This window comes from Felis catus, chromosome A2 (genome assembly GCF_018350175.1).
Source record: "Felis catus isolate Fca126 chromosome A2, F.catus_Fca126_mat1.0, whole genome shotgun sequence".
Lineage (NCBI taxonomy): Eukaryota > Metazoa > Chordata > Mammalia > Carnivora > Felidae > Felis > Felis catus.
Window position 1 is genome coordinate 50101833 of NC_058369.1, and position 19684 is coordinate 50121516.

Here is a 19684-nt window from a genome sequence, read left to right on the forward strand (position 1 = left end):
AGACCCAGGATTTATTTGGGACTTTTGCCAGAACCACGGGAACTAAGGGCCCTGTGGCTAGTAACCCACCGGTACTCGACTGGAACAGTGTCTCTCCGGACCCACTTTATTCCAGCTAGATTTTCTCTTTGGGTTCACACACCAACAGTATGTACTGGTCACTGGACACTTTTTTTTTTATCCTAAAAGGACACTCATGTATAGTCCACTTACCTGTTTTTAAAAACAGAAAACAAAAAAGCAATTGAATGCACAAACTGAACTATTGCAGAGGAATGAGAAGAAAGTAATATTTTAATGCACGTTATGTGAATTTGTGGATGCTCAGGCAGGACTGCACGAGGAGCAGTAATGGGGTCGTCAGGGAATTACTCCTTTGGACTTCAGGGTAATAAGAGATCCAGAAGCAACTTCAAACAAGACATGCAGGAAAATCAAAGAACAGAGCCGAACGCTAAATAAGAATTACCACTGCATCAATCTCAGCCACTGCTGAGATTTTGTGTAACCAGATTCTCTGTGAATGTCAGTGGGGTATCTGCAAGTTGTGTAAGATGTGATACAGGCTTCGTCATACGGATTGCTAGACATCCCGCCTTCCTGGACTCCATCTACCAAATGCCAACCGTGTCCCTTCCAATCACTGCAACAAACAAAACCCGTGCCCTCCGTTGGTACAAACGCCCCCAGAAGCATCCCCTCTGAGGCCCACAGAGGTAAGCTGGAGGAACCGCAGGGTTAGAGGTGTTGGCCTCCCAGACTTGAGCGTGACAGAGCTACAGGAGGAGGAGGAGGAAGGGAGACTTGTAGTACTCTCCCGTAGTAGTCCGTCCACAGGGGGAGAATGCACCACCACCCAGGGGTGCACCTCATCCTGGCCTCAGCCTCCCCTATAGGCGGAGCCTGTGGCGTTGGCGGGGGGCAGCTGGATCCAGGGGCCAAGTCTGAGCCGGGAAGGTTTGCCAGCTCAGGTGACTCAGGGTCTCCCAGTTCACGGCCCTTTGCTTCTGCATTTCCCCTTGTCTGCCAGGTGGTCCCAAGTGAGCAGGACACCCCTCCCAGGGCTGCGGCTCCCTGTTAGCAAGAACCCCACCGGTACGTAGTTCGGCCAGGCTTGGTGGGGAAGGGGAGACAGGAGTAACTGAACAGGACACAGCGAGTTCCGGGGGGTGGGGTGTAACAGGTGAAGGTGAAGCGCTCATCTGCATACCATCTGTCAACAGTGCCCTGGGGGGGTGGTCTCAGACATCCCAAGCTTCTTCTAACCAGGCCTGTTACGTCCACATCCTCGCACACCGAGGTGGACAAGGGCTGCAGGCCAGCAGGGGCCTGGGGATCAAGAGGGTGCAGACTGACCCTCTCGGTGTGTAGCGATTCCCTTCTGGGTAGGGTGCGGATGGAACAGTATGACAGGGGCCTCTGGTTACCCCCAACCAGCTGCACAGCGGCCTGCCTGGCCCCCAAAACAGCCTGGGCGTTCAGTCTTCAGAGCATCTTCCGTACCCACCCAGCCTTGCTGCACGTGACTGGGTTCACAGGACATCCTGCCACGTGAGCAGGTTCTAAGGTAGGCAGGTGATCTAAGAACCCACATATACCCCAAATCGCCCTCCAAAGCCAACCCTCGCATATGTACCGTGTCACCATCCAATACAGCAGCTTTGTCCCCTGGCCTGGAAACAGATCTCTAGTTTTTCAGTTGGGGTATGTGTGCGGGGCGCCTACCCCTGGAGCTGCCACATGGAGAGGAAGCCCAGGCTGCACGGAGAGGTCGCATGTAGGTGTCCAGCTCATGGCCCCTCGCGGACGTCCCAGCCAACGGCCACCATCAGCAGCCAGACCCCTCGGTGAACCAGCTTTCAGATGATTTCAGTCCCCTGCTTTTGAGGCACCAGAGGGTTCAAATCTTCCCCGTGAGGCTTCAGACATCACAGAGCAGAGATAAACCATCTCCGCTGTGACGGTAGCTGAATTCCTAGCCCACAGAATGGGGTGTAAATGTTCTTCTCTTCTCCTTTTTTTTTAAGTAGGCTTCACGCCCAGCGCAGAGCTTGAACTCACGACCTTGATGTCGAGACGTGAGCTGAGATCAAGAATTGGATGCTTCCGCAACTGAGCCGCCCAGGCACCCCTAAATTTTGTTCTTGATGCTTCGAGAGCACTCTTTGGTATGCATTAAGAGGCAGCCAATCTGTAGGAGACCTTTAAACATCTCAGTAACGCTCAGCTGGGCCAAAGGCACTGACAGTGGCACAACAGAACTGAGGCAAGCAAGTCAAGGGAGAAGCAAAATCAAACTGCACGCTCGATCGGGGTGCTGGCTTCGAGACCAGAGGCGCGGCCCCAGCCATTTCAATGATGTGTTGTGAAGAAACGTGTGTAGGTTAAACGCGTGCTGGATTCCACCAGGCGAGCTCTGGGAAGACGTGTGGCTTGACAGATGATAAGCCGAATTGTCTGAAAGGACACACCAGGGTTTATACAAGATGGTTCAATGGAGCCAGCGATGAGTGAGCTCGGGGACCTCGGCTGTGCTCCGTGGCAAACGAGACTGGCAGGCCGTGGAGACAGCTGTGCCCTGTCAGATGATGGTGCAGCCAAAGCAGTACCGGTCCGGGTAGTCCACCACATGTACCCTGTGGTCAGTGCCATAGATGTAGTAGACATATGTCTGTCCCCGGTACCAGTAATGGACTTCCGTGACGGGGATCAGCTCAATGGTCTGGCGCTGGGGAAACAACGGGCCGAGAAAAACTTCAGTGTTCGAGTCACTTGCCTGCTCAAGAATCTTCAGTAGCTCCCTACTACTCTGTGGGATGAAGTTTATGCTCTGGAGTTGGCGTTTTGGCTCCCATATGTCTTTCTAGATGTACCTCATACTACACTCCTTCAAACACACTGAGCTCTGGTCCAAACCGACTTCTCAGCTTTAGCCACTATCTGATTCTATGTTTCAGAAAGTGAGGGGCGGGGGGGGAAGGAGGGAGTCATCCCCAGGGACATCCCAGGGTGTATGGAAAGCCACCAGCCAAACAGGACATCTTCCAGAAGCATTAATTTTTAGATGGGGAGGAAGGGCAGAGAAAGGTGGAAGAGAAAGTCATTTTAAACATTTTTGTATTAAAACAACCATGGAGGGGTGCCTGGGTGGCTCAGTCGGTTCTGCGGTCAACTCTTGATGTCCGTTCAAGTCATGACCTCCCAGTTTGTGAGTTTGAGCCCCATGTCAGGCTCTGTGCTGGCATCACAGAGCCTGCTTAGGATTCTCTCTCCATCTTTCTCTGCCCCTCCCCCATGCTCTGTAAATAAATAAGTTTAACTTCAAAGAAACAACCATGGAGATGTTAGGGAGTCCACGACACAATCTGAACTAAAATATAAGGTTAAACGTTGACACCAAAGAAATTCCAAAGTCTGCTAGTCTGCTTCAGGCTATTTTCACAGGACCCTCCCTCTCCCACCATGGTTTTGCTCTGACCTCCCTTTGAAAGCGGTCCTTCTCAAACACCCCCCCTCCTTTTACAAACAGGGAAACTGAGGCCCATGGGCTCACGGAATTTCAGGTTGGGAACATCATCCAGGTCAAGGTCCGTGTGGGTAGTGCTCTACACTCCTCCCAGCACGTGGCCTATACCTGAGAGCCTGGGGCACTCACTTCCCCCAGCAGAGCGGTCCTGAAGTGTCCCATTCTCTGGCCCCTCTGCTGAGAAGTTACTCTACAACCTTCCAGAATTGCAGAGCCCTGCATAGAACGTGGGAGACCACCTTAGGAGAGAACACGGGCGTCCAGCTGAAACATCCACCCCCATTAGCGCTAGGTGCTGCTGTGTTGGGACAGCTCCATACAGGGGACACAGCAAAGTCACTCCTCATCACTCAAGCTAAGCTTCCTTGGGGATGTACTGCGGGCCAGGCTCTGTGTCAAAACCCCAACGTTCTCCAGCACAAGCTGCTTCTTTGTCCCAGACTCACATCTTGGGGGATCCCAAACCCAGAGGGAAGTGGTGTGGATGGCCCAGGGTTAGACCTTCCTCCTTCAGGATGTTCCATTCCTTGGGAACAGCTCCAGCTCTCTCACTGTAGGTGAAGGTCCAGAGGCCTTCAGGGAAGGAGAAACAGGCCAGGGAGGGGGGCTGTGAAAAAAAGGACCCCTGTTCCACTGGAGGGGCGGCTGAAGGGCAGTGTGATATTGCGGCAGGAAGAGGGGACTCTGAGTCAAGGAGCGTATCTTCCATGAAGTTTTCTGTGCCATCTTAACTTCCTTTCTCTAGGAAATGGGGGTGAGAGCTCCTATGCCACAGGGTTGTTGAGATAACTGAATGAGATCCAGAGACTTCCCGGAAGCCAGAAAGTTGTCTCTGAGTGGTAGTTTTGGAAATAAAAGGTAGAAGACCCCTCTTTGACGTTTTGGTATGGAGGACACAAAATGAGAACCAACAGGCAAGAGGAGGTGGGAACCCATATCACTGCTCCAAACGCCTGGGCGGTATGGTCAGGGCCTCTCTCATTTCCAGGCTTTTCTACCAGAACCAAATGGAGAGCAACACCAATACCACCCTCTCCTGCCTCCCTTGGCTTCTGATGCAAAAGGTCTTCAGGTTTGAGGCTACTGATTGGTTAGGACATCAGCTGCCATCAGGTGGCTACCTTGTAATCAGCCACGGATCTGTTGACACGCCTTGCTCATGCCTCCAGGATGAGCAGATTCCAAGTCTGAGAGCAAGAGCGGGGCACGGGGCACGGTGTCATGAGGGGTGTGTCCTCGGGCTGACTCCACTCGCTAACTTCTCAAACCTGAACAAACTATCCTCGGACACCTTTGTCTCCAGATGCAGGACCAAAGGACAATTCGAGGAAGGGATTCACGAGAGCCCTTTTCTCGCAGTGCTAATCCCTTTTAACACGACACACCCGTCTGCCCCTGGCTTACATTTCCCTGCTCCGGGACTGGTTCACAGAGGGCTTGTGTTGCCCAAGACAAGACTACGCTCTAGGGGAAGGCCGCAGGAGACCCAGGCCTGCCACCAACATCCTGTGTGATCTCGGGCAGGTCACTTCCCCTCTTCAGGCCTCAGTTTCCCCAGCTGTCAAAATTAAGGGCCCAGAAAGGATTCAAATTATCAGTCTCAGAAATAAAAGAATCTCAGGATAATCACGAGTGTCACAAGCTGACAGGCCCATTCCTAGAGTAGACACCTCAATCCTGGGGGCTCTCCATGTGACCCACACCGTGAATATGAGCTCCACAAGAGCAAAGTCCCACAGAGACGATGTTCTGGGTCTTCCATGAACAAGGTTCTTGTCCCACCCATGCTCCTGCAAATCTGCCTCTTCTCTGCTGCTCACAGCCCATTGTCCCTCCTCAGAGCCCTGTCCTTGAGTTACGGAGCCCATGTCTCACAGAGAATGCACAAAGTGCCTGCGAAGCTGTGCCCGATGTTTGGACGGTGCTAAACAGCAAGAGGCCAGTTCCCTCGTCTCCAGGCACAGAGCTGCTGAGGTGTAACGAGCGCACAGAGGTCCCCTGGGACAGGGTGGTGGCTGGGCCCTCGCCACACCTCACCCTTGTGTGACCCCTGCCCCTCCCATGCTGGCTCCCCTAGTCCTTTACAGGTTCCTCCTGGGAGCCCTTCCTTGACAAATGTCCTGCACACAAGCTGTCATCTCGAAGCTGCTTCTGCAGAGCCCAACCTAAGGCAGGGTCCAACCCAGCTCATTTGAAAGATGAGGACACCAAGGCCTTCAGGAGGGGACAGCGTGGCTCAGAGCCACGTGTATGTGCCAGAGCTGACAAGCAGGTCCCATCCCTGCAGTGTCTGGCCCCAGATCCCCCTTCGCTGATAGCCCCGTAAACCTGCACTGGCTTTCAAAGAGCCGCTGGTGTGCCTTGAGTGCAGTGAGTAATAACATTTGACTTGGAGCTAGGAAGTGGGTTCTACTCCTGGGTTCTTGCACTAAGAAGCTGTGTGATTTTAGGTAAATTGCTTCCACTCTCTGAGCTTCCTTTGATTTAGTGGAAAACTCGTGGGTTCAGGCTAGACTAAGGGGTAGCTGACATCACCCCACAGGCCAAAGCCAGCCCGTCAGCCCATATGGTATTCCTAGCATTTTTAAAGTTTTGTTCTCAATCTTGAAAAGTTGGAAGGTCTCCTATAAAAGTCTGGCTTTCAGAGGGTCCAAAATCTCTGCCCCTGTGCCTGCACAAAGATGAGTCGTGGCTGGCTCCTTTGGAGAAGACGGCTCTCTCACTCATGTTACCACCCGGCCGTGGCAGGTATCTGAGTTTGCGGTGCCCCCAATCCAGCTCCGAGATGGGATTCATTACTGTTTAATTAAATGCATCCTTCTCTCCCCTGCAAACAGGGGAGATGTGCAGAAAGGGAAGGGGAGATACTCATTGCAGAGGGACCAGAAGGAAAAGGGACATTTTGAGTGGCAGTTTCCAAGCACTTAAAGCAAACCCTCTGAAGGAGTGTTAACGTCTCTTTTTCACTGGTGAGAAACCAGACTTCGAGGAGGAGGAAGTAGCTGGCCCAGGAGAATGTCAGGACACAGGAGAACCTGGATCTAAGCCTATTAGACTCAGAGAGCTCGGCCCTGGCCATTCCGGGCCAAACCCCCATCTCCTCCAGGGACCCCCATCAAGCAGCTGGCTGCAGGGACCATTCAAAGCTGCAAGAGGCAACATCGCCACCTAGTGGCCATCCCAACACAGCACGAAAGCAACCTAACCCTGGGGGCCTCAACCGCTCCCCAAGGGAGGCGGGAGAAGACAGGCCTTGGATTTAGAAAGTGCCCTGAAGGGCAGAACTCTAGGTGCCAGACTTGCGTAAGCCCTGAATCCTGAACTTCCTCCACCCGCCCCTCTCTGAAGATTCTAACCCACGAGGTTAAAATCAAGATCTCACTGCCACAGTCCTGCTTGAGACCCTACAATAGCTTCCAGTTGCTCTCAAGATAAGAATCCTAATCTTGCACAATTTCCAGTGGTCCCACCTTCTGTGGAGGCCCCACAGTGCTCTGCTCTCTGCCCTCCAGCCACACGAGTCTCAGGTCAGTCTCCAGTACTGACCCCCTTCCTAAACTGGGGCTCCTGTCCTCCACCCTTCCCCTAACTGACACCTTCCCGCCCTTGTCTGGAAGCCCCCCCCCCCAGCAGGAGCCCCAGCCTGGCCCCAGAAGCCTGGCCTCCCCACAGCCCCCGACCCCTACCCCACTCACCTGCTGCAGGACTCGGGCCCGGGGGGACAGGGCAGCGCTGTGCTCCGCAATGCCCCTCTGGGAGGCCAGAGAGATCTCCCGCAGCGGGAAATCCACAATGGGGTACACCTGCGGGAGAGACACAGCCGACCTGCTGCCCTGGCCCAGGGTGTCAGCACCTGGAGCCTTACAGCTCTGATTCACACGGGGCAGAAAGCAAGCCCAGACAGGGAAGGGCCCCCGAGGCCAAGAAGTGAGTGGGTGGGAATTGTTGAACCTCCAGGTGCCCCTGACTTCCTGGGAAATTCCAACCAAGAAAGCGGGGCTGTGGGACAGAGAGCAATCCTCCTCCTGCAGCCCACTCTCACCCAGCACACCTTTGCTGCTGACTCGGGCTTGGGGTGGGGCTTCCTGAAGGGTCATGCCTGAACTGAGCCCGTAGGAAGTCAGATTGGGGTGAAGAAAGGCGGATGAGGAATACTATGCCACCATAAAAAAGAAGGAAACCTTGCTGTGGGAGACAACATGGATGGACGTCGCGGGTATTATGCTAAATGAGATCAATCATTCAGAGAAAGACAAATACCATATGATCTCATTTATACGTGGAATCTAAAAATCAAACTCCTAGATAGAGAACAGACTGGTGGTTGCCGGGGCAGGGGAAGGTGAGATGGGAGAAGGTGGTAAAAAGGTACAAACTTAGGTATAAAATAAGTCCTGAGGATGTGACATGGTGACGATAGTTAATAATACTGTGTTGTATATTTGAAAGCTGCTAAGGCACTAGATCTTAAAAGTGCTAATCATGAGAAAATAAAAACTGTAACTGTGGTGAGAGATGTTAACTAGACATTGTGATGATCACTTCACCATACATACAAATATTGAATCACTGCGTTATACAGCTGAAACAAATATGATGTATGTCACTTGTGCCTCAACTTTTAAAAATCCATACTACAGGGGCACCTGGGTGGCTCAGTCGGTTGGGCATCCGACTTCAGCTCAGGTCATGGTCTCGCAGTTCATGGGTTCGAGCCCCGCGTCGGGCTCTGTGCTGACGGCTCAGAGCCTGGACCCTGCTTCGGGTTCTGTGTCTCCCCCTCTCTCTGCCCCTTCCCTGCTCATGCTCTGTGTCTCTCTGTCTCTCAATAATAAATAAATGTTGAAAAAAATAAATAAAAAATAATCCATACTATAAATTGAAAGAAGCCAATCTGAAAAGGTTACATACTATGAATGAAAGAGAGAGAGAGAGAGAAAGAAGAGAAAAAGGCTGAGCACCTGGTCTCTCTCAGAGAAAACAGGATGACCCTGCTCAGATATCCCATAAAGGCCAAGTTCCCTGCCAAGACCTACAGCAGAGGTTGGCAAATCTGTTTTGCAAACGGCCACACAGTAAATATTTTAGGCTTTGCAGGCCATAGGGCCTCTGTCTCAGCTACTCAGTTCTGCCCTTGCAGCACAAAAGCAGCCACAGACAATAAGTAAACAGACAGGCATGGCTGTGTTTCAATAAAACCTTATTTATAAAAGCAAGGCCAGGGCCAGATTTTGCCAACCCCTGTCCTACCGGACTCTCCCTGATCTGGTTGCTGACACATCTCATGTCTTAGCTGCTTGCTCTGCCCGACTCAAGTCCCTCCTGTCCCACTGCCCTCTGCTGCTCCCTCTGCTGGACCCCTTGGCTCGAGTCCACATGGTCCACTCCCCCACCGCACCGTTCTGGTCTTTGCCCAGGGTCACTTCCCAGCCACCAGCTGAAACCACACCCCTCCATGTCTCTTTTCCCTGCCTGCATATTTTCAGTGGCCCTTACAACCATCTGACATTGGGGTGGAATACTATTACCTTCTCCCTCACCGGACTATGAGAGATCTACAAGGGTGAGCATTTTGTTCCACGGTATCCCCAGGGCCTAGAATAGTGCCTAGTATGGGCAGAGGGTCTCAAGGCTTGTGTGAGGGTGTGGGGGGAGGAGGAGGAAACGCAGGGTCGAGCATGTGAAATTCAGGAGAGAACTGGCCCCACAGGCCCCAGCAGTCACTCTCCTGCTTGGCAGCAAGCACCATCGTCACCCAGCCCATCTTTGTCTTTCCGAGTGAACGCAGCACACACAGGAGGGGAGGGCAAACCCAGCTGCCATGCGACGGTCTTCAAATCCTTCCTTACCGCAGTGTTTTCGTCCTTAAAGAGGCTTTCTCCTTTGGCTTTGGCAAGGAGCTCCCTGGGACAATTCAGCCGGTGCTCAGATACAAACTCAAACAGGCTGTTTTTCCTGGAATTGCAGAGGATAGGTTTGGAATGGGACAGGCGTGGGCTGGAGGGCTTGCATGACTACCGGTGGGGCCTTGGGAAAGTTCTTTAGCCTCTTTGGGCCTCAGCATCCTCATCTGTACAGTGGGAAACTGAAGTACTGACAGTTCTGTTCTATTACCTCATTCTGTCCTTGCCTGTGAAGCCCTTAGCATGGCGCCCAACAAGGGAAACCCATAGCGCATGGGGAGCCTTCCCTGACATGGGAACTTAAGACACAGGGACTCTAGTCCCAGAAGGGAAGACCCAGGCACTGAGTGGCTGCTGCACTAGAAACTGGCAATGTCAGAATTTGAACTCGGGTCTGTCCGTTGTGGAGCATGCCAGCATCCAGCCACCCACCCTGCCTCTCCCCAGGGACCTCCCCCCTCCCAAGTGGCCTAAAGCCCTTTTCTCCCAGCGCAGAACCCTGCGTTGTGAAAGCCCCAACCAAGTGGAGTTTCTCTGCAGAAACCAGTCCAGGCCATGTCCCCTGGCCTCCCCCATGGGGCCACAGCCACATACCACATGATGACCAGCTGGATGAAGTGCAACAGTCTCTTCTCCCCCTTGCAGGTGGCACAGGTCTTGCTTCCCCTCCCTGAGCACGTGCTGCACCTGAGAGGGGCACATGGTCGGCACCACTCACATAAGTCACGGGGTCCTGGCGGCTTCCAGCACGCCCACCCCCAAATCCTTCCTCATAAAGGTGGACTAAGGTGAACACCACTGGCTTCCACTCCCCACCATCTAGACCTCCTGCTTCTGGTGGCAGTGCCCCAGTTTCCCTTTGGAGACCACCCTTTCCCCACCCAGCCCACATGGATTGTGGGCTTTCCCCCACCCCTTCTATGACTAGCTTCAGACCTGGGTGTGGCCAGTCAGTTCAATCCATCTCTATGGCCACAGTGGCTGACGTAGATATAAGCACATGACCCAGTTGAGTGCAATGAGATCTGCCCTGTAACTGTTTCTGAAACTATCAGGAGAGGGATATCCTTATCTACTATCAGAAGAGGGATATCCCTATCTACTGAGGCTACTACACTTGGAGCTGTTGGCTGTCCCCTCTTTTACCACAAGAGACAGCTTGCCTGAGAATGAAGTCAACACAAAGACACTCCGGGTGAGGGACTGAGACAGAGTCCTGGTGACATTGCTTAAGCACCTGGATCCAGCTGTACCTGAAGCCATCCCAGAAATATAATCCTGGACTTTTCTTTCACAAGGGCAGGGTTTTTTGTTAAGCTCATTTGAATTAGGATTCTTTCACATGTAAATAAAAGAAACCTGAATGAACAGAGATGGAACTCTGTTGATTGTTCAGTCAATCGAGCAACCTCCCTTGACTCCTGCACTCAGGCCCTGCAGTGAGTTATAAATAAGAATTTGCCTAGGCCCTGATCCTCAGAGAGTTATCTGGTTCGAGAGATATCTGGTTCGAGTGGTTTCCTGTATTCATTTCCCCACCATGTGGGCGGGAAGAAGTCTCCCCTCCTAAAACCCTCCCTCCCTTCCTCTCTGCAGCACTTCATTCTTTATGTCTCTACCCACAGACTGCTGGACGAGTTCTAGTCTCTTCTTGAAGTATCAAGCCTGGAGGAAGGCTCACCCACTCCACAAATATTTACTGAGCACCTACTACACACACAGCTCTGGGGCACAGGAGCGACAAGACAGGGTACGCGACTGCCCTCCAGAAGGGCAGACAATGAAAAGCAAGAGAGCTGGTAAGGGAGCGCTCTTCACCTCGGTGCCGCGGAGACCCGCTCATACCTCCGCCTGCCAGACCCCGAGCACATCTGACATCTCCGGGACTGCTTGGCTTTGCGCTTGGCTCCACTGCAGGAGGGACACCTCACCTGCGGACACACCACGGCCTCAGCCCCTGCTAGCCTCCCAGAGAAGGGGGCAAAGGGCATCCTGAGACCTGGTTCAAATCACAACCTGGTGATCTTGAACAAGCCGCTTGTCTCCCTGGGCCTCAGCCCCTTCATCTGTAAGATGGAAGGGGAACACTGTCCCTTTGGGCCCCACCAGCTGTTGCCTTCAAAGATGCTACAGCCTTACATCTGTGTGTCTCCTGAGACATCATCCTCTCCTGCTCCTCTCTGATCCCCATGACTCCTGAGACTCTGCCCTGACCGAACAGCCATGGCCAGAGGGACTGGGAAGAGGGGCGGGCTGGCTGAGGAGCCTGGAGTTGGGAATGGGGAGCTCAGTCTTGGAGAGACCCCCAGGCTTCGTTCCCACATTGGCTCACAAAGGCCTCTGGAGACATTCCAGGGAAGAGGGAAGGGAAGAAGGGGAGCAGGGGTGGAGGGAGGAACACAAAAGATGACAGGGAGAGGCTCCACAAAGGCTGCAAGGGGGTGCATGGCAGGAGCAAGGGCACAGGAGACAGAGACGGGTGGGAGGGCACAGGCGGGCCCCACAGGTGGCCTGTGAGTAGGCAGAGGAAGGCACACAGCAGGTGGAAGGTGGGCATCCAGAGGGTGGAAGGCAGGTGGGCAGAGGGAAGGATGGAGGAAGGCATGGCTTAACGTGGCGAGTGGTCAATATGTGTCCAAAAGATCAGGAGCAAATGGGGAGAGCTGAGGACACATAAGGGGCATGATCTGACTCCCAGTGTGGTGAGCAGCCCCAAAGGCTGATGGCACCAGAGCCTGGCAGTGTGCTTACGGACCTGTACTAGGTTGACCAGTATCTCCCCCACCACCACCCCCCAAAATTTATAGCTACCAGAACCTCCGAATGTGCCTTTATTTGGAAATAGTCTTTGAAGATAGAATTAGTCCAGATGAGGTCATGCTGGACGAGGGTGGGGCCTAAATCTAGCGCCTGGTGTCCTCACATTCTGAGGGAGCCCCAGGACACACGCGGAGAATGGAGTGGTGCACCTACCGGCCAGGGTGCACTGGACTGGGGGGCAGCTGCCAGAAGCTGGAAATGTGGCTCAGGGCCTCCAGAAAGAACCAACCCCATGGATACCTTGACTTTGGATTTCCAGCCTCCAGAAATGTGAGAGAATAAAAATCGGTTGTCTTAGCCCCCCCACCCCCAGTTTGTGGTAATGTATCATGCTCTCTAGGACACAAACACAAGGCCCCCATCTATATTTTGCCTCTAGAAGCTCCCATGAACATCACTTTTTCAGACTCATCTCCCCATCCTGCAAGTGCTGGTCGCTTGTCGGTCTTACCCAAAGACAGAGGGTTCCCAGTGGGAAGGCCCACCTCTTACGGGGTCCTCTTACAGGGCCCAGCACAGAGCGTGTACTCAGTCTCAACAAATGTTTGTAAATGAATGAGAAAAAAGGAAAAGAATTGAAATCATAAACCATAAACCACTGCAGTGAACAAAGGCCAGTAGCAGACGCCCAATCCAACTTACCCATTTTGCAGGTGAGCAAATGGAGGCCCAGAAAGGGAGGACAACTTGCCTCAGGTCACACTGTTAGTGGGGGAGCCCCATACCTGGGGCAGAGCCCTCTGTCCCCGCGTGGTGCCTCCTCCCACATCATGACTTACTCACCAGAGGCCACACAGGACTCACCATGCCGGACCCGTGGCAGCCACTGCATTTGTAACGCCCGCGCCCATGGCATTTGTGGCATTCCTGAAAGTGAAAACCTCTCCTGGGCTCCAGTTTCCCAAGCCCCAGCACCTCCTGATTTCACCTGCCCCACACCCACTCCACGATGTCACCAGCCCAAACAGAGGTGCAGCCAGTAAGGCCCAGGGCGGGAAGGTAGCCATTCTCACTTGATGAGGATTGAATCCTCATCAAAGGGCCTTGAATGCCAAGCCAAGGAGGTCATGTTACCATTTCCTCAGAGCCCCAGCCCAGTCTGTTCTCTGAACTCCGTGCTCCCAGGCTACGCCACAAAGGCCAACATCCTTGGCCCACTGGGTAGCTGAGAGGTCTTTTGGAACAGAAGCCATAAAAATTGCACAGCATTTCTGTGCAAGGCAAAGAGCTGGCTATTGGAATTTAATCACCAAATCAAAATAGCTTTTCCACTCCTGAGAAAAGAATGGAACCTCCTCCTGACCTCTCAAAGTCCTGGTCATCACGTGACACTATGAAAACTCATAGGTTACGTGCTTGAATCAAGTTCTAAAGTGAAAATAAGGCAGGTAAAGAGATGAGAACAGAATAGGAAATATCACGTGTGTGGTTTTGTAGTATGTTACAAAATATGTTACAATGTTGGCCTCATTACAGGTCGCAATTACATTTCCATAGGACAGGACGGAAGTCCAATTCTGTCCCTTTAATGACTCTGCTGAAAATCCAAACAGTTTGAACTTTATTTTGTATCAGTTTCATTCAGCACTTCAGCCGTTTACTGTTTACTGGTCGGGCAAAAATAAAAACACACTGAGGGTCTAGGAATGTGAATGTTCACTGTTTAAAGCTGGTGACAGGTTAGTAAATGGAATCATCCTTTCACTATGTGACTATTCTCTAATCAGCATGAATTAAAAAAATGTTTTAATGTTTACTTATTTTTGAGAGAGAGAGAGAGAGGGAGAGAGAGAGAGAGAGAGAGAGAGAGTGAGCAGGGGAGAGGCAGAGAGAGAGAGGGACAGAGAATCCAAAGCAGGCTCTCGATGACAGCAGCGAACCGTGAGCTGATGACCCGAGCCGAAGTCGGCTGCACAACCCACAGAGCCACCCAGGCAGGTGCCCCTAATTTGCATGGAATTTTGGATGGGTCTATATTCCTTGCACTGGGTTTCCTTAGAATTAGCCCGATTAATAGCCAAAGAATGAACCACCAGTCTGCATTCTGGATTTTCTTTTCTTAAAAAATAAAGTTTAGGGGCACCTGGGTGGCTCAGTCGGTTAAGCGTCTGACTTTGGCTCAGGTCATGATCTCGTTGTCCGTGGGTTCGAGCCCCGCGTCGGGCTCTGTGCTGACAGCTCAGAGCCTGGAGCCTGTTTCAGATTCTGTGTCTCCCTCTTTCTCTGACCTTCCTTGTTCATGCTCTCTCTCTGTCTCAAAAATAAATAAATGTTAAAAAAATTTTTTTTTAATAAATAAATAAATAAAGTTTGAGGAAATACCCAGTGACTTCCTAAGATCAGCACTATGAAGTCTGAAACCAACTCAGAGAGAAGGGCAAAGATTCCAACAATCACGTTACCTTGACTAGTGACGAATGAGGGACTTGGAACTTCCTCGTGTCTTCCTGAAACATCGGGGGGACCTGGACCTTGATGTCCCAAAGCCTGGGAGAGGTCCCTCTCTGTGGCCCATCCACTGACTGGTCTGACACAGAAAGGGATCATTGTAAGGCCAGTGAACAGCTACAAGAACAACCTTTCATTTATTTACAAAACAGGTTGGAGCCTTCACCTGACGCCAGGCATTAGGCAAGATCCTGCGCTAAGGGCCCCCTCAGAGTCTGTGGTTAAGCACCCAAGTGTTGAAGTCGAACAGACCTGGTTTGACTCCTGACTCTTCTGCTTCCCAGCTGTGCAACTCCAGACAAGTTCATTTACCTCTCTGACCTGCAATTCTCTCATCTCCAAAATGGGGGGAATACATGGCACCTACCATATAGGATGGTAGTGAAATTAAACGGAAGGCATAGCAATGCTTAGCACAGGGGTGGCACATGATAGAGGGATCAAAAGCAAGAACTGCCATCACTGTGGTGACTATTCCCCACCTTCTTGTCCTTTCTCCTTCCCCTCCTCTGTTCAAGGAGATAAGGCACAGCTACAATGATGATACAATGTAATAGGATATGGAAAGTGCTTGGGACAAGAGTTGCATAAAGCCTCTGCAAACTCAGAAGACTGACTCCTGCTGGATAAGGGGTCAGCAGGTGAAGAAATCCTGAAAGGCTTCGTAAAAGAGGTGACACAGGAGCTGAGTCTTAAAGGATGAACCAGTGGTCAGCAGAGAAGGAAGCGCTTAGGGCTTCCCAGAGAGAACCTTCAGCAGCTCGTGGGGTTCAGCAGCAGGCAGGATGGCACAGTGGATGGGGTCCTCAAGACTCAGGGAGGCACTGGGGATGGCCTAGAAGGCAAGCGGAAACCCAACCACACAGGCTGCCTTTGTGATCTAGCCCCGTGTGGTGGCACCAGTGTGTGGCCAAAGGCAAACCCTACAATTTTCAGGCCCTTCTGCAAACCACTTCCAGACAGGAAGGATTTATTTCCCAAGTTCCACACTGGAAAGTCTGGATAAAAGTCTGGATAAAAGCCCACCCTCTCATTTTACAGAGGATGGGGAAACCAGGGCTCCAAGCAGAAGAGCATCTCACTCAGGGTTAGTGGATAAGACATATCCTGATATTTTCCACCAGCCCCTGCCCTATCTGTTCCCAAGTAAACTGATTTCACTTACTAGTAAAGGGTTGAAATGTCCATTCGCTTATCCTGGATTCACTAAAAGTCTCTAGTCGATACTACAGAGAAAAAAAAACCAGCATGTTCACAGTCATGCCCTTTAGGAAGACAGCATTGTGAAAAAAGACGCAGCTTTCCACCTGCCGAGGCTCCCCGGGAAATTGAAAGGCCCCACACCCAGCACCACAGGCTGCTTTGAACAGCTGGCAAAGATGATTTCTGCTCCAGACGCCCCTGGACGCCTGCAGGGAGGTCAGTCAGCCCCAGGAAATCTCCCCCGATGGGCTCACAGGCTGATTTCGGCTCCCATTCCTTTACACCCAGAAATGCTCTATAAGGCAAGCTGTGGAACAGCAATTGCCCTTTAACAGATGGAGGCCAGTCGAATCTGCTGCCTCAAACGTCCCCTTTGGAGGAATTTTTCTGCCTGATGTCAAGGTCCTCCCTCTTGATCTCATCCACAAAATCACAAAACAAGAAGGGATCTTGGACATCACCTGGCTCCTCCTTTGACACTGGCGAAAACAGAGGCTCAGAGAGGTCAGTTGCCTTGACCAAGATCACACAGCTACACAGGGGCCTCTTCCCCTAGGCTCCTGCTCTAACCACTGCCTGTGAGGCTTCTATGCTGTCTGTGTGATGGTGCACTCGCCAGAGGATGGCTGTGCCAGTGGCACTAGAAAATGTGAACTTAAAAGCTGTTCCTTGGCCCTGTCGATGCAGAAGGGGACATAAGTGCCCACTTGTGGTCTCAGTAACAGACATAAGATTTCCCTGGAGCTTCGGGCCCAGGGGTCATGAATAAACGATTCCTTGGCACAGATGTGACTGGCGGGATCAAGGGGAGTAGATGGGCCTTTCTTGGCCCACCTCTCCCGGAAGCAGGTTACTCATGTATTTAAAGACACGGACTTTGGTGACGGCGAACCCGATTTACGTCCTAGCTCTGTCACTTCTAGCTGTAAATTTGGGGCAAGTAACTTTACCTCTCTAAACTTTCAATTCCTCCCCTTTAACTGGTAACAGTAAGATCTACTGTGCAGGGCAGTTGTGGGACTTCATAAGACATACGTGTAATGTGCCACCCATGATGCCGAGCACAGTTGAGCTTTGCAGTGAAGACTGGTAATGACTCTTTGTGTCATCGTGCACAACTACAGACCAGAGGAGTGGCAAAAGGCACTTCAGTGTCACCGCTATTCACATGCACTGATCCCCCCAAGACTCCTTTCTCCCATTCGACCTCACACAAGCCACCCCCTGCCTCAAGGCCTAAAGCCCTCCCAGGCAACCACCAGGCCCAGGCCCCCTTACCCTGCACAACGTCTGCTGCTTCAGCTCCTGGATGATGAGGTCACCGGCAGCTGTGCTGCCATAGCAGCATTTGGAGCTCACAAAGCTGAGGAGGGCTTCGCGGGCCACTTCCTCTGTCACCAAGGGGACTCTGCTGGGGACAGAGCACAGAAGCAGGGTCTCTGGAAAGGGCCTGCAGACTCATCAGGGCCAGCCAGCTCCCTCTTGATGCAGATGGAAATGGAGGTCAGGAGAAGGGAAGGGCCAGGCCGTGGGCCACGGTAGTGGTGAGGCACTCGGAGGTCCATCTGGGGAAGGAACCTCTGGCAGAGGGAACTGTGTGAACAGATGCCCACAGCGGGAGCAAGGCAGTTCTTTCTAGAGGACAGGACAGCAACACTGCTGTGGCTGAAGTGCAGGGCTCAGGAGAAGAGCTTAGAGAATCTTAGCACACACTCACACACACACACACACACTTAAAGATGTACTTAAAGACAAATCATGCCATTTTACAGATGAGGAAAACTGAGGTCTGGAGACAATGTCACACAGCTAGGAGGAGGCAAAGTTAGGCCAGACCACGTTCCCATGTTCCTGCCCTTGGGGACCTTGCCCCCTCAGCCAGAGGAGCTATGAGCAGTGTTCATGAGAAAGCCCCTGCCAAGAACTACCAGGCCGTGGTGCCCACAGGGACCCACCATGAGCCTGCTGGGCCAGCGCGGCAGTGGGTGGGAAGGAAGACAAAAAATGACCCCTTCCTTGGCCTTCTCTCTGGATGCCTCCCTCTCCTCCTAGAAAGCTCTTCCCTGAGGCCCAGCTGCCATGCCCCCTCCTAGCAAAGCCCTCCCCCACCAAGACCTCCAGGAAGCAGAAGTCCCCTCCTTCTTCCTCCCTCATATCTTCATTTACTTCTCCACAGCAGCCTGACTCCAAACAGTAAGCCCCTCTCGTGCACAGAGATGTCTCCAGCGCCTCTGGTCTGGTGCACAGAGGGGCCTGCGCACATGCAGGAGGTGTGGGGCCCAGAATGGCCAAGAGCACTCCATTGAGGAAGCGGGGTCTGCCCTGGGCATGGAAGGTGGGCGGCCAGGGAGGGGAAGGGGAGGCACTCTAGGCAGCAGTGCGGCCAAGAGCACCCAGGAGATTGCTTGAAGGCAGGATACAGCCACCCAGCCAAGTGGCCAGACCCAGAAAGCAGGGGCTTCCACCTTCTCTCTGCACAAAGCTGGCTGGAAAGCCAGAGCTCTGTCCAGAGTCCTGGGTCCAGGGAGTCAGCAAACTCCTTCTGCAAAGGACTAGAGACTAAACAGTTTAGGCTTCATGGACCATACAGTCTGCCTCATTCACTCACCTGTGCTGTTGCAGAACAAAAGCAGCCACGGACAGTATGTGAATAAATGGCATGGCTCTGCTCCAGTAAGACTTGATTTACAAAAGCAAGCAGCGGCTGGATTTGGCCCAGGGAGCTGCAGTTCCCAACCCCTGGTCAACACTGTGCTTCTCGACCGCAGCTTGGTAGCCAAACAGCCTGAAGAGCTTGCTTGGTAAAGTACACATTCCTGGCCTCTGTCCCTGGAGGATCTGATCCAGTAGGTCTGGGATCCTGATGCACTGTCAGGGTTGAGATCTGTAGACCCTAAAATCCGCGAGGAGGGCTCTTGGCACAGTGGGGGTGGGGGTGATGTGAGGGTCACTGCACATGATCCTGTGTGATGGCACCACAGCTCACCTGTGCTCCAGGAACGAGGACCAGCACCTTTGCTCCAGGGGTCTCCCTGGAGCCTCCAAAGGTGGGAACATTATCTGCTGTCCTGGAGGAGAGGGGAGGAGTCAGGGGCTCCACAGCCTAGCTCAAAGGCACAGGTATTTGCAGGGTGAAGGAAGAATAGACTGGTTGAAAGGGAGGTTGAATGAGACAAAGGGAAATGCTAATGTATCTAATGCAAGAAGAGTGGTTCTCAAACCAGCATGATTCCAGTCTTAAATACCTGTGGATATGGTCATGGAATGTTTGTGGACACAGGGCTGATGTCCCTATGTGCTCCTTGTCCCTCCCAATGGTGATAAGAGGCTTCCCAGGGCCCCCCAGGGGAAAGGGGCGGTATCCCAGCGCTGGCCTGTTCCAGATAGGTCTCCGCAACCAGCATAAGCCCCAGGAAGAGGCTGTAGGAAGCAAGACCCGACAGACTTACCACCTCTTTGAAAAAGCCAGTCATAGCTGGGCAGTCTCTCCAGGAGTTCAGCTGGCGGCGCCAAAGGACTCTCGGCCTCAAAACTGAGGTCCGCCACACCTGTGGAAGGAAGGCAGTCCTGAGCTTCTGGGAGGAGGGGAGTCAGTGGTGACTTCACTGGAAGCTGACAAGCCAGGGTGGGCGTGTTACAAAAAGGCTGACAGTTTAACAAGCCAATCTCACTCTGGCACCATGGGACACACAACACATCTGTAGGGCAGGCGGGGATGGGGTGGGGGTGTGATAGGGGCAGCGATAATAATAATGATGAGAAAAACATTCAGAATGGCAGCTCC

At 52.6% G+C, this 19684-nt stretch overlaps 1 protein-coding gene across 1 annotated transcript in view; it reads right to left on the minus strand.

Moving 5' to 3' along the window:
- Positions 1-276: 276 nt before the first annotated feature.
- Positions 277-19684, minus strand: part of SSUH2 (ssu-2 homolog) — a 30901-nt gene continuing 11493 nt past the window's right edge. Inside the window, exons 2-12 of the mRNA XM_023249984.2 lie at positions 19350-19448; positions 18887-18968; positions 17179-17308; positions 15863-15923; positions 14652-14776; positions 13054-13116; positions 11275-11360; positions 10024-10116; positions 9376-9481; positions 7222-7329; positions 277-2728 (exon numbers count right to left, since the gene is read on the minus strand). Of these exons, the coding sequence (XP_023105752.2) occupies positions 2582-2728; positions 7222-7329; positions 9376-9481; positions 10024-10116; positions 11275-11360; positions 13054-13116; positions 14652-14776; positions 15863-15923; positions 17179-17308; positions 18887-18968; positions 19350-19448 (1100 nt within the window). The 3' untranslated portion in view covers positions 277-2581. The remainder of the gene's footprint in view (positions 2729-7221; positions 7330-9375; positions 9482-10023; positions 10117-11274; positions 11361-13053; positions 13117-14651; positions 14777-15862; positions 15924-17178; positions 17309-18886; positions 18969-19349; positions 19449-19684) is intronic.